Source organism: Daktulosphaira vitifoliae, unplaced genomic scaffold (assembly GCF_025091365.1).
Source record: "Daktulosphaira vitifoliae isolate Bord-2020 unplaced genomic scaffold, ASM2509136v1 Scaffold_4, whole genome shotgun sequence".
Taxonomy (NCBI): Eukaryota; Metazoa; Arthropoda; class Insecta; order Hemiptera; family Phylloxeridae; genus Daktulosphaira; species Daktulosphaira vitifoliae.
The window spans coordinates 37,975,546-37,989,507 of NW_026099575.1; the positions used below are offsets into that span (position 1 = coordinate 37,975,546).

A 13,962-nucleotide genomic window follows, 5' to 3' on the forward strand; every position below is an offset into this window, starting at 1 on the left:
AATAATTTATTGCATGTAGATAGATGCAAGTTTTTTTTTAAGGTCAATCTCTGCAATCATTTTCATAAATCCATATATTTACATAATGTTTTACAGTCTCGCAGGTATTTTTCTCGCTGGAAATACGTTTTAGTAAAGGGTCTTTTCATTTGAATTTTTATATTTAACTTGAAAAATATATATTTTGAATGATAAAATATTTACAGCGGTTAAGGCATTTTTGCGATCCGTTGCAGATATATCCAAAATATAAAAATACTAACTTTTTCTTGAGAATTTCCGTATGCTTTTATTGTGTAATATACACACAGTGGATATGATAATTTAAACGATTACAGTTTTTTGGCTGATATCCATTACAAAGGGTATTCAGTAAGTAAGGTAATGGGTTTTTATTGTTCTCATTTTTCATAAAAATTGACTTATGTTCTAGCTTTTTAAACACTCTGTATATGATAGTATACTAACAAACAATTTTTGACTATAACAATCAAAGTTTACTTTTTTTTAACTTTTTTTTTAGCATTCGAAAGAACAACCAAAGTTATTTTTAAATTGGATAAAATTATTTTATAATAACAATATATATATATTTTTTTACTTTTCTGTTTTTAAGATTATATTTCAACTTATAATTCAATTTTAACTCATTTTTTCCAATTAAAAAGTCAAATATTATACAGAGTGATTGATCAACTATATATCTATTAGCTATACATAAACGCTATATCTTTAAAATTATAAAACATGTTACAATTTTTTTCTTCATAAGTCAATAGTANCTATATATCTATTAGCTATACATAAACGCTATATCTTTAAAATTATAAAACATGTTACAATTTTTTTCTTCATTAGTCAATAGTATCCTATAATCTATAACTTTAAGACTAATTAGAAATTAGAAATATATGATTAAATGATATATATATGTACAAAATAATTAAATAAAATTGTTTTGTCATAGAATTAATAATGTAATTAATCAGATTTTCAAGTATTATTTAGATTTAAAGTGATCAATTAAAATTATTTAATAGACAATTCTAGTAATGCATATTAAAATAAAATAAAAATGTTTAAATTAATATTAGTAAAGTATAAAGTAAAATTAAAACACAAATATTCTTTTAAACCATACAAAATCATAAAACTTTTCAATTTCTTATTGTCGTTTGTTCATATCTTTATAAACATAAAAACTTTTTATTTCCCTTAACAACGGCGGAATGTGCTTTATAATTTGACGAAAGAAACATGGAACAATTTCCTAAGGCTATATGTATGAGTCTAAGCTTTAAGATCTGGTAAAATTCAAATCAGTCTTGTTTAGATTTCAAAAAACAAAACTTTTCACTTTAACGAGTCACAGAGGTATTTCTGTTTCAAGGCTTTAGGAAAGATCAATTTCAAAAAGTCTATGGTTGACAAAGCTTCGTACCAATATATAACGGATTGTAAGTGTGCGAAATATAATGTATGATGAACACAAACAGTAAACATTTATTGTGTATTTGCTTTTCCATTTTTCGTTGTTACCGTTTGTTTTAACGATTTTTTGACATTGCTATAAAATTTATAAAATCTTCTATATAATACCTATATAATGTTTGGAAATAATATTAATACAGTAACAAAAATAAGGACAAGGCATTTGAAAATATTGGTTAATCATTAAAATTATGTACTTAAAGTTTTATAAAAATTTTCGACAAAATCATCCTAGACGCTATGTAATTTGATCTATCTTTTTTTAAAGAAAAATTAGGTTACAAGTAACATAATATTTGTTTTATTTCAAGGAGAACATCAAAGTGCTATATGAGTTTTAGCAAGAGAACAATTTAAAAGAATTACACGATCCAATGATCATGAATTATGTATAAATACGTAATGTGCAATTTTTTTATTACTGGCATTTAAAGAAGACTAATTAAAAAGGGCTTAAGAAAATACACACGGAATCTCATTATGTCTTAGTATTGCAAGTATTACAAGGCATACTTAATGTTTCATGAAGAATCAAATAAAATATCATTTAAAAATTAATGACCTAAAAAATAATCTCGTGATTTGAAAATGTTAGTTTAATAAACAGATAATGCTCATGTTAAAATATATATAATAAGTTACATATAGTATAATATACAATTTCAAAGTCATTAAAATTATTTTTAAATATATAATATACAAAATGATCAGAAAAAGAGTGCCGCCCATTAACAATTTTAGTACCATGTTTCTAATGAACTACTAAAATAAAATTGCTAATAATTAAGGAAATATTTACTTCTATGTTTCATTTTAATAAAAACATTATACGTGTTTTAGTAATTTCATGAAATATTTGTTCTTTTTTGTATAATGGCTATAAAAAAATGTACAAGTTATAATAAAGAAAACACATTTCTACATTTTATACCGAAAATACGTAAAATAATTTATATTTATACTTCGTTTATTGTTTGTGTAAAACAAAATAATAATAATAATAATAAATCAAAAATTTGAAAAAAAGGAAATAGCTTTTGATGAGCTCTTTGAAGTAAATTGAAAGAAATGAGCCTTCCGGCCATTATTAGTTATTATCGTTCATTTAAAAACATCATGTGACTAAAGATTTCTTGTAAATAAAGTTCTACCTCTTAAAATAACTAACCACTATTAATTTAACAAAATAAATATATTTTCGCTTAATTTCGTGAGATATTTAGCAAGCGGAACGTAATATATTTTTTTTAATATAAAGAATTATAATTTATAACTTTAGCTGGTTGAAAGTTGGCCACCACAAAGCTAAAAGTTAATTAGTGTACAAATATAACCCTATTATTCAACCTGAATAGTAAGCTCAGAATAAATTGACGAGGGCAGACTGTGAACGTGGCTAATTTGAACTACAATGCACGAGGTGACCTACCGTAATTAATCACTAAAAAATATACTAAGAAGCTCAACAATTTTTAATTAATTTTAAGAGGCTGTGTCATTCACCAGTGTTGTTCTCGTGAGTTTATCATAGAGGACATTTACATAAGAATTCTTTTATCACCACTATCAATTTTGTGTCGTTCATGTGTATTTTTGTTATTGGATATTTAACCATCTTGTAAGAACACCAATGATGTTTATATGGGGAGGCAAATAGAGACATTAGACTATTTGAATTGTTTAGAGAAGTGTTACCAAAGTTTATTTCTTTTAAGTATAAAGAACAGATGAATAAAATTGTCATATCTAAAATGATGATATTTTTACATATTATTAATTACTATAGCCAATTATTATTTTTAATTAAAATATTTGATAAATAAAATTAATTTTTTTTTCGTTTAAAATAATTACGATTTGTATACAATTAAATTATTTAATTGCACACTAATGCGTATATACGGTTCTTTTCAAATTTGACCATTCATGAAAATCTACACAAGAAATTAATTATAAATAATTTAATTTCTATGTTGCAATGTAAAAGTATCTCTCAGTTTGTCTGAATAATGCAAGTACACTAAGAACTATTGAAGTATTTATTTAAAACTGGACCGTTGGGGTTTTCATCCAAATGTTTTGATTTTAATAACTAAAATGAATTTAAATAAAAAAAAACCTAATTTGTTGTTAAATATCATTTAATATTTGTTCAACAGTCACAAACAAATTGTTGCGGATTTACTTATTGAAATAGTCAACTCCACAGACACATCTATATTAATTAATTTTATTGTTATTTGTGTGTTAATAATACTACGTGGTCCGGATGTAAACCGGTACTTCAACAATAAAATACACATTACGATTTGTTATAACACAAACGATAATAGAGATTATCAAATTTCATGAATTATTAAGAAATCTTACATTCATATATATTCAATATCGGATTATGGCTGAAATTAACCTTTTGGTATTATTTATGATATATTTTTTTTTTTTGAAAAATGTTATTCTCTTTATGTTTCCTAAAAGGTTTTCTTATCTCAAAACAAAAAATTTTTCTCAATACATACGAGTGTTACAATTATAATGGTAAAATTTAATTGCCACATATAATTATATATGGTAATTAGTATTTTAACTATCCTAAGAAATTCTAGCTTTGTGATTTATAACATTAGTACAATAATCGTACGACAAGATAAAAACTCAACCCTAAATTATGAAACAGTTTTACAAAGATTACTCGCAGACCTTTAATAGTTATTACAACTTCAATACTACGTGCAGAAATCGACATATAACTTTAAACAACTAAAATGACAGGCTTTATTACCGAAATAAAACAACGCGTCAAATCTTATTAGATACAATTAAAATCGCACTTAGAATTACACTTAATTGCGGAGTACACCGAAAGTTTTCAAATACGTAGCCGAACAATAGAAATTCCAAGTGAAATTTTCCAAATGTTCACCAAAAATTGTTATTTTAGTTTTTACAGAATCATCATCTCTATAATATAATAATAAAATAATACCGTCTTTAAAGGAAGTTGACATTTTTTCCATGTAGATTATTGCATTAAATTGCACATCAATTATTAAGTAAATTAAAACAGAAAATTAAGTTCAATGCTATTACTGACGGATTACTATATTGTACTTTTAAATACACTTAATTAATCACATACTTTTGAAGCGCAGCTTATTACAACATTGATAACTTTTCTTCTTGTTCATAAAATTTTTCAATTAAATTGAATTCATACCTGTCAAAAATAAACAATATTTTATCAATGAAATGTCATTTGTTTTATAAAAGTAATATATTAAACTAAATTTAAAATTAAATAGTTTTTCAAAGTCCTATTTGACTGTGCTACGGATAAATTAATCTACTTAAACAACATTCTATAACTTCATGAAAAAATAAAGTAAAACATTTACATCATCAAAAGTATTTTATTTATTCAGTATATATAACTAGTATTTATAATAATAATAATATCAGAAATGTGGCACATATTTGTTTTATTATAACACTATAAACGCATCACGGCTAAACGGATTAAAAAGCGACCACGCATTTTCTATTTTATTATTGTTAGTTTAAAAGCAAAACTTTACACCAACTCGACAAATTTTAAAGCATAAAAACAACTATATCGGTCATCACACCTACTTAGCTACTAATTATAAAATATACTACCCATTTAAGTTTTTTGAAAATTTAAAATTTACTCAAATTATGTCATTAAATTCGTAAAAAGACATTTTAAGTTGTTAATTTTAAATAAAATTGTAATTTAAAAATAATAAATAATAATATAACAATATAATGTACACAAATAATATAAGAATTTATTTTCTGACTATAAATTGCCCATAGTAATGGATAATTATGTTTCGAAATCCATTCGGTTTTTTCTTCTGTGAGTCCTAAGCCTCATCCCTAATCTCTAGAAAATTTTATAAACTGTAATTCAATAATAAATTACATACGATGGTTCCTCGTATTGAATTGTTCAAAATATAAATCCGGGATTACGATAGAAAATCATATTAAGTATCCTTTGTTTAAGTGTTGTCACCAATCTGATGTTTACATAGAAAACGATCTCCTTGAGCACTTAATTCTCTGGCGGCCATTCTGCACTAAAATTGTTATAGTGATTCACATAATTCTGCCATATAGCAGTACACATCTTTCATTACTATTCTGTTTGTATATTTTGGGTAATTTTAAACTTATTTGAACGACTTCCTAATCAATTACTGTTTATAACACCTCAACAATTATTGATATTGAATATACAATATTTAACCATTGTGGGACTTAAATTGTGGATAAATGAATAGTAAAACTTTATTTTACAGTATTTACAGTATTAGAAAATACAACAAACGAAAATATAAGAACAATTTGAAATGCAATACGTGACTTAAGGTCTAACACGTGATGATTTTTCATATAAAATAATACGATATTAACGATACCATCGTTAATTTTTTCCAATAATAATAGAGCTAAATATGAACATAGATTATTTACCATTGTAATAAATTATTTTTTAGTCAATTTTTTTATTCATTAAATACAAAGATTAAATAGCATAAATAATTTCATCAAGATAATAACACAAACAAGTCTTTTTCTTAAATATTTCAAAAGAAAAATAAATGGTATCACAATGTTAAATTTCTACTAATTAGATAGTAATCAATTTTCACATGCGTCATTCGTTGTACTTATCATATTATTTATTACTAGTCTTCCCCAAATTTAATACAAATATTATAATTACAATTCTAGTAGCTTATATTTGATAAATATAAGATAACCAACAGAGACGCTGTTCATATTTTAATGGCTAACGCAGAATCTTTTAGTTTTGATACATCACAATAAATTATTAATAAAACATCAATAATTAATATTAGAAAAAGTTCCCGTGAAAAAATTGCTTAATAATAATTATTATGCAATTTTTAATTATTACATTTATTGTAATGAAATAATTCTTTCTTTATTATTGGTAAGATAGTAGAAAGATTACCTATAATTTAATTCCTATAAAAAAATGAACAATTAATTGGTGTACCGTATTTCTACTAGTTCGGGTGAATGTCAACAACAGCTGTCATTTCATCATTTCTTGAAAGGTTGGGTTGGTTAAAAAAGTACAAACATTATGTTATGGCGCAACTGCGTTTAATACGGGTAAAATTAAAGGTTTTAGTTTTAGAGTTAGTTTTAGGATGTAATATACAGTCAGTAGATATACCACTATACTTACCTGTAGACATTATTTTGACATTGTTCAAAAAAGTTTTTTTAAAATCAAGTTTCCCATTTCAATTGCGCAAGAAGTATCTATAATTAAACCATTTGAAAAGTATTGACGAAATATAAATACAATTTTAAAAGTGTTTTAGATGATTTTTTCATTTAAGCAAAAATAAAAGGTACTATATTTTGAAATTTTGTTTTTATCAACTATATATACCTCGCGATGACTATAGAAAACTTTTAAATATTTTTAGAAGAATCATCAACGAGAGAAATTTATTTTTTCCTGGGCCTATTCATTGCGGTCCATGGAAGTCTCATTATTTTATAAGCATATTTTTATTTAAAAACAAATTTAAATTGACACCTAAAGAAAAAAACAATATGCGTTTGTTGTGTATTTTTATAACAAGCTTATACATAAACAATGATTTTTTCATCAAATGATGCATTAGCACCAAATCAAGGTCTACAATTTATTCAATGTTTAATATAATAATAATAATAATAATAATAGATGAAGATATTTCTAAAAAAGCTTTAAAAATATATCTGGTTATTTATGGTATATAGCACCGAAACAGCTACTTTTCGTAGTATTTTTGATGACAGCTTGTCCACAAATACAAAAGTTAAAATGGTTAATGCATTAAAAACTTGTGAAGTTGTATTAAGTTCTAACAAACGAATAATATTAACGATAAACAATACTATAGAAAATTTAAATTATATAACTTTTACTAAAAATGTTTTTTTTATTAGTACGTCGTTTTTAAAATGTATTTAAAAATAAAATAATGATTTTACCGGTAAAAATAGATGTTTTAATATTTTCTTTTTTTTTTTAACTAAATAATTTTTTCAAAAATGTCATAAGAATTCAATTTTTTGAGATATAAACGATCTACAAAACATTTTCTATACAATTTTGTGTAATCATAAAAACAATTGAAATAAGTAAAAAAATTACCCTTTGGAATAAATTTTTTACCCCCTCACGTTACGTATTAATCGTAGTCATCAAATTTTGTATAATATTTTTTGAAGTATTCTAATACTTTTGGGAATTGGCATCCTGCAATTTTCATATTTCATAATTTATGGAGACTACTGGAACATTGTGAATACCAAAAATAATTTTGCATCTTACCATTTTTATACTACTTTTTTTGCTTATTTCATAGGTTAAAATATCAAAATAGTTTCATATAAACAAAAAAAAATATGTTAAAGTGTATCTATAAAATTATTTCAGTTGTTGAGTTACTAATACTACTAGATTTGTATTTTTATTTAAGAAAATTTACTAGTCACAAATAAGGTGGTCTAATTAGCTCAATCAGGAAAGCATTGTGCCTCGGTACCCACTTACCGAAGATCCAATTCCGTATTACTGGACTAAGTAGTCCTCTCTGGCACAAGCAATAGCTTTTATGAGAGGACATTTATAATAAATAGATAAAAAATTATATGACATGCGAGATATTAAAGTAGAGAAGAGTTTCAAGAGGCTATTTTGAAAAATTGCTTATATACTTTGTATTTTTAAGTTTTCTATGCGTTATATATGAAAATCATAGTTATAATTCATAACTATTTTGACCGTCTTAACAATACTATTTGGACGTCATTTGAAAATACAACACGAGTTATCTACATAAATCAATTTATTCAGAAACATCTGGAACATTCAGTTCCATAGATATAAATGGATCGACCGATTTTGCCAAACAGTCGTCATCATTAATCATTTTACGGTATATTTTCCCTCTCACTCAAAAGAGACAAAGAAAGAGTTAGAAATTCAATTCCCTTTTCCGACTAAATCATTCAACCAACACAATTTGCCTCACGACAATTCACTCAAACATAAATAGGTAGAATTATTATTGTGAGTTTGTATGCGACGCTGATATACCTGATCGATTATATACAATGCTGGCGAAAGTAGTATCGATAAGGGAGAAACAAGTCCAAAATACGCAATTATTAATAACCCTAAGGACCCTCGGTCCATCGACCTCCACTTGCTCATCGTTTATAAATTGACGTTCTTCAGTTCTATCGAAACCACAATTGTAAATGAAATATTGTTTTTTTTTCAATTCTATGAAAATGCTACTGCTGTTGACTCAATAGCCATACATATAACCTTCTTAATTTCACCATTGAATTTGAACTTCAACTATTGATTGGGTCAAATGTTTTAATGAGTATTCGGAAAATACTGTGATTTCCTACAAAATTTATAAATGTGACACCCCCTCGGGTACTATTAGCTTTTCCAATTTATTGTCATTATACAAATAATAATAATGGTAATAATTCTTTTGTTTGTCAAAGAAATAATCGTAAATATTTTTCTGAAGTTAGCCTTATGAAAGGAAAAAAAGATCGTCTATCTTTTATGCATTTTTTGTAATTAAATACTTTTCTTTATAGTCAATTAATTGATCGAAAATATGAATAGTTGGTAATTTATATCCCGTTAAAACATATTAAACCAGTAAGAATTTTTAAAATTGTTTAAATATTATAGATCGAGAACAAACACAAAATTATTAAAAAACAATATTTAAATAATTTTATCTTGAAAATATTGAATTAAAATTGAACGAAGGAATTATTTGTTTCTATTTCAAAATATTTAAAGAAACAAGATTTAAATCCTTAAATGGCCATTGAATACAAAAATCTAAACGCAACTTGATTTTCAGTTATAAAGTAAAACGTAGCGCATTACTTGTATCTTTTATTGTACAAAATTTCATCTGAACCAAATGTAATTTTCGTGATCTAGCTAACACATGCGTCACAAGCTCAACTATGTATGCTATAAAAACAAAATATTTTATATGAAAATGCCAAAAAACAGGAAAAAGAGTGGTTTTTTTTATACAAACCTCACGCATACATCCTTTTAAAGTGCTTTAAGGTAAAAATGGAGTCAAAACTTGCTATGGAAATTGCTTATGCGATTGAAAACCGTTTTATATATTTTAGTTTTTATTCAAATCTATCAAAAAAGGTGTACCTGCAGACTTTAACATGATTTTATTAGATTTTCAGTATCACAAATTTTACGTGTGAAATATAAAATTTTTTATGTTCTTTGTATGCTATTTTAAATTGATATAAAAATATCTAACAGATATTAATAGAACTCTACATAATTATTACTAAAAATTAATTGTATAAAAAGCTAAAATAATAATTATTTCCATAAATTATACTGTATCACTTGATTAGTCGACGAATTCAAGTAGACATTATATATAAATATTTGCTTGAAAAAAATTATTTTTCCAACTATGATGAAGTCGGTAATTCAAATGGAACTATTATTTACGTGAGTATGTAATGAATTACAAATATTGAATTCTAAAACATCTATCCAAATTGAAAATTAATAGTTAAAAAAAAATTATATATTATTGGTTTTCTTCTTCCGAATTTAGTTTAAAATGTCCTTAATCCTATTGTCGTAAATACAAAACAAAACACTGAAAGGAAATGTTGTGTAGGTACGAAGACGATAATGAGTCTGCTGCCTGGATATTCACATACGTGTGATCGTACAGTAGTTACCGTGCTCAGCTGACACTCTGAATTGGCTGTGGGTGTCGTAAAGCCATTTTTATAGGAATGGAATAAGGGTACCATCTAAGTACGAGGTGCAAGATACAAATACCAGGTGTACTCAAGAAAAGCTCAAAGTATGAGGTGCAGACAAAGTGCAAGTCACGAGTGCTCTGAAATGTAGAGGACGAAAGCAGATAAGTGAAAAGGAAAAACAAAGACTTGACTTTTACAATAAGCCGGACAGCGACAACCTACTGAGTACTGAGACTGATGAATGACAAAACGCAAAAGGCTGCGTACTGGAATCCTCTGACCACGATGATCAGATTCTTTGAGCTTAAATAGTAATTTTAATGATTGCTAATTTTGCAATAATTATTTTTTATTGTCAATTCATCAGTCAGTAGTAGAAGACGTGCTGTCTGTGTTTTATTATAATAATTTTTTACAATAATGGTAACGTGACACCATCACACTATTTTTTACTATATATAGTGTTTGATTAAGAAACTGTGAATGGGGATACTAATGGGATTTAGACTCTTTGTCAACATAACTAAATAGAATAGGCTAAAATGAAAAGTTTTACTAGTGTATTTGGCTTAACACGTATAACAATAACAATGCATCGACAATATTCATAGCGTTATCCTTAACCACAGGCGCTAATACTTAAGGAAACTAAATTGGTCGCAAAGCAATTTTCTACTAAAGCGGAACGATTGGGTTATGATTTTCCGGTAAAATTGATTTTAGAAAATCCAACACAAATTCCCCAGCATAAATGACAGTGTTAAAATCTCGATTTTTTGTGTCATTAATAATAGTAATAAAAATAAATTCCATTTTTCTCATCAACAAAATAAATGATTACTTTTTATCATCACTTTCGCTATCGCCCAATTATTTGTCATATGACATAATGTTTTTTTAAACTATGTTGGCGTAAAAAAGTTTCTGATTGAAAACTACAGAAAGCCTTTTATCAAAAATTAGTTTACCGCTACTTTACCACATCTGCTGTTTCGAAATCAAAGAATCAAGGATTTCGGTTTTTACATTTGGCATCACATTGTTCAGGCTTCACATGTCAATCAACCCATCGCAATTCCATTGGGATTTGTGTGTTGCCGACGGGTAAACGCCAGTTCTTATAATTGAAAATAGATATTAATTTATATAGCCGATAAATTGGAATGCGACGTATTTCGGCGGCAAAATTCTTTGAGATCTTTCTATAGNAATTGAAAATAGATATTAATTTATATAGCCGATAAATTGGAATGCGACGTATTTCGGCGGCAAAATTCTTTGAGATCTTTCTACTATAGAAACTATACTATGACTATGTACCAAAGACTGGCGGTGCGTTCTACAGAGAAGGTATCTACCTTTTTATAAAGAGATTTTGTCTTTAAGCTCGCGCATAAGCTATACTTTCTGGTGTCTGTTGAAATGTAGATACCCTTAGAACAGGTAATAAAGGATTTACTAAGTGAACTAAAGCAAATTTTGATACCATCCTTAGTCTACCTGTACAAAATAATGGAAATTTCTCTTCATTTCGTTCAATTCATTATTGTACAGTTACTGTGAATCGCTCTAAGGTAATTTCTAAGGTAACTTATAAACAATGACTGAAAATATCACTTTATGATTACAATGTCTTTGACAGCTCATAGTACGTTTATTTCAGATACATTATTTAGCTTACATTAGTTGATTTCATGGATACTCACAAAAAAATTGTCTATCGATTTCCCTATAAGTGCTGATAAAATAATTATTATTTCACTAATTTTAATATATACTTGGTTACGATTCATACATTTTTACTTTTATGCGGTACAGTATATAGAAATTTGAATCTTTAAAAAGCTCTTTATTAAAATATAAACACTAATATGTATTCAATACCAAAATCTCAAAATCTATCGATTGTGAACAAACACAATATAACTGATTTAGTTAGGGTATAAGTATTTTAAGTATACAACTATCAGAAAATCAACGATTCATTTATTTTATTAACTTACAAATAATACATATTAACAAGCTTAAATGAACATGATTAATTAATTACTACAATTAAACAACCAAATAACTTGATTTAACATCAATATAAATACTGATTATTTAACAAAAAATATTTAAATACTTTTACAACGATAATTAATTTTAAAAAAAAATGTTTAGTATACTTTAGTTGCTTTTTGAACATTTCTATTGTATATGATTTCACAGTCTAGAGCCTGTTACCAATATCGAGTTAAAAGAAATAAAAGAACATTTTTTATTACAAAGTTCTTAGAAATCGAGTATAATCTATTTCAATTGTAACTTAGATTCTTGAATAAAAAATATTTTAATAATATGAATCAACTATATTACTGTAATATTATTTACACACGAATAATTCATATAATAATTGGATATAAATAATAATTACTATTATTTATATACAATTATTCAATGAATTCAAAAAATTTTATTATATTATACACCGACTCAAAATTTGCAATAAAAGTCAATAATATCATAAACAACGAATAAGTCTGTTGGACCTTTAGAATAAATATCAGTCAAATAAAAATACTGAATATAATTCAATTTAATAGTTGAAAATTGTTTAAGCTAATTGTTTATTTTATTTATAATTACCTGTTTCAAACTCACTATAAATAATAAATTTTATACCTAGTGAAAAATAAATCAAAATTTATTTACTTTTTATCGATAAATTATTTACTTATTTTTTCTTCCAGTTTTTTTAAATTTCAGTAACTGGATCGCTTTGAATACAAACCGAAATCAATTTTCTCCCTTTAACAACTGATTAAATAAAACCTTTTAGTTAGCTTCTGATTGGTTCTAAGGAAACTGTATATACTCACAACAAATCTCAGTGGATCATATATATCACGAGATTTGAAGATGAAAGGCGAAATTATGTTTATTCAATCTACGGCGAATGGCCTCTTCTAGTAAATAACTTATATCATAAAAATGTGTACTTTGAGTGTAAATATTTATTGCTCTTCCAGTATTTCTCGAATAATCAATTATTTTTAAATTACTACACTAAAAATGTATATGGTTATTATTTAATGAACGGAAAAAATAGGATCATTTACCTCCGAAATTTTGTTTCTATTTATAAAATTTATTTATCTATTATATCAAATTATTTTAGATAACTTTATATCAAACTTAGTGATGTGTTAATAAAGTAGTTTACTAGCCAGACAGTTACTGTAACTCATCTATAAATAAAATTTTTTTTTTTACAATGCACATTTTCATTTAAGTAATAATTTTTACTTATTATTTCAATTAAATTTCTATATTTAGATGTTTTAACTTATTTTAAATAAACATAATTTAATAAAATTTAATATAAGAAAAAACATTTAGTTTAAAATTTTATGCGTTGAATGATATTTTAAAGTTTAATCTACTGTAATATACATTTACAAAAATTATCTACTTAGCAATATTTGATCAAGAAAATTTAATTAAGTATTTTGTACGAAAAATATAAAAATTTTGTATCTTTAGTTTACTATAAATATGAAATTAAAATATGCAAAACTTTTTCTTGGAAATGCTGAAAGATATAATGTATGTGTATTATGTTATTTCATCATGATG

The 13,962-nt window shown here is 25.3% G+C and overlaps 2 protein-coding genes across 9 annotated transcripts in view; both read right to left on the reverse strand.

Annotated features, from left to right (window-relative positions):
• The window catches only part of LOC126906077 (uncharacterized), a 177,099-nt gene that overhangs the window by 135,258 nt on the left and 27,879 nt on the right, over positions 1 to 13,962 (reverse strand). For 2 of the 8 annotated variants that reach the window (XM_050686335.1, XM_050686333.1), the window contains exon 2: positions 4,631 to 4,708. The exons of the other annotated variants lie outside the window; for them this stretch is intronic. The gene's annotated coding sequence lies outside the window, so the exon portion shown is untranslated. The remainder of the gene's footprint in view (positions 1 to 4,630; positions 4,709 to 13,962) is intronic. 8 annotated transcript variants of the gene reach the window in all.
• LOC126906090 (uncharacterized) overlaps positions 8,372 to 13,962 on the reverse strand; it is a 74,475-nt gene continuing 68,884 nt past the window's right edge. The window contains exon 2 of the mRNA XM_050686365.1: positions 8,372 to 8,382. Within this exon, the coding sequence (XP_050542322.1) occupies positions 8,379 to 8,382 (4 nt within the window). The 3' untranslated portion in view covers positions 8,372 to 8,378. The remainder of the gene's footprint in view (positions 8,383 to 13,962) is intronic.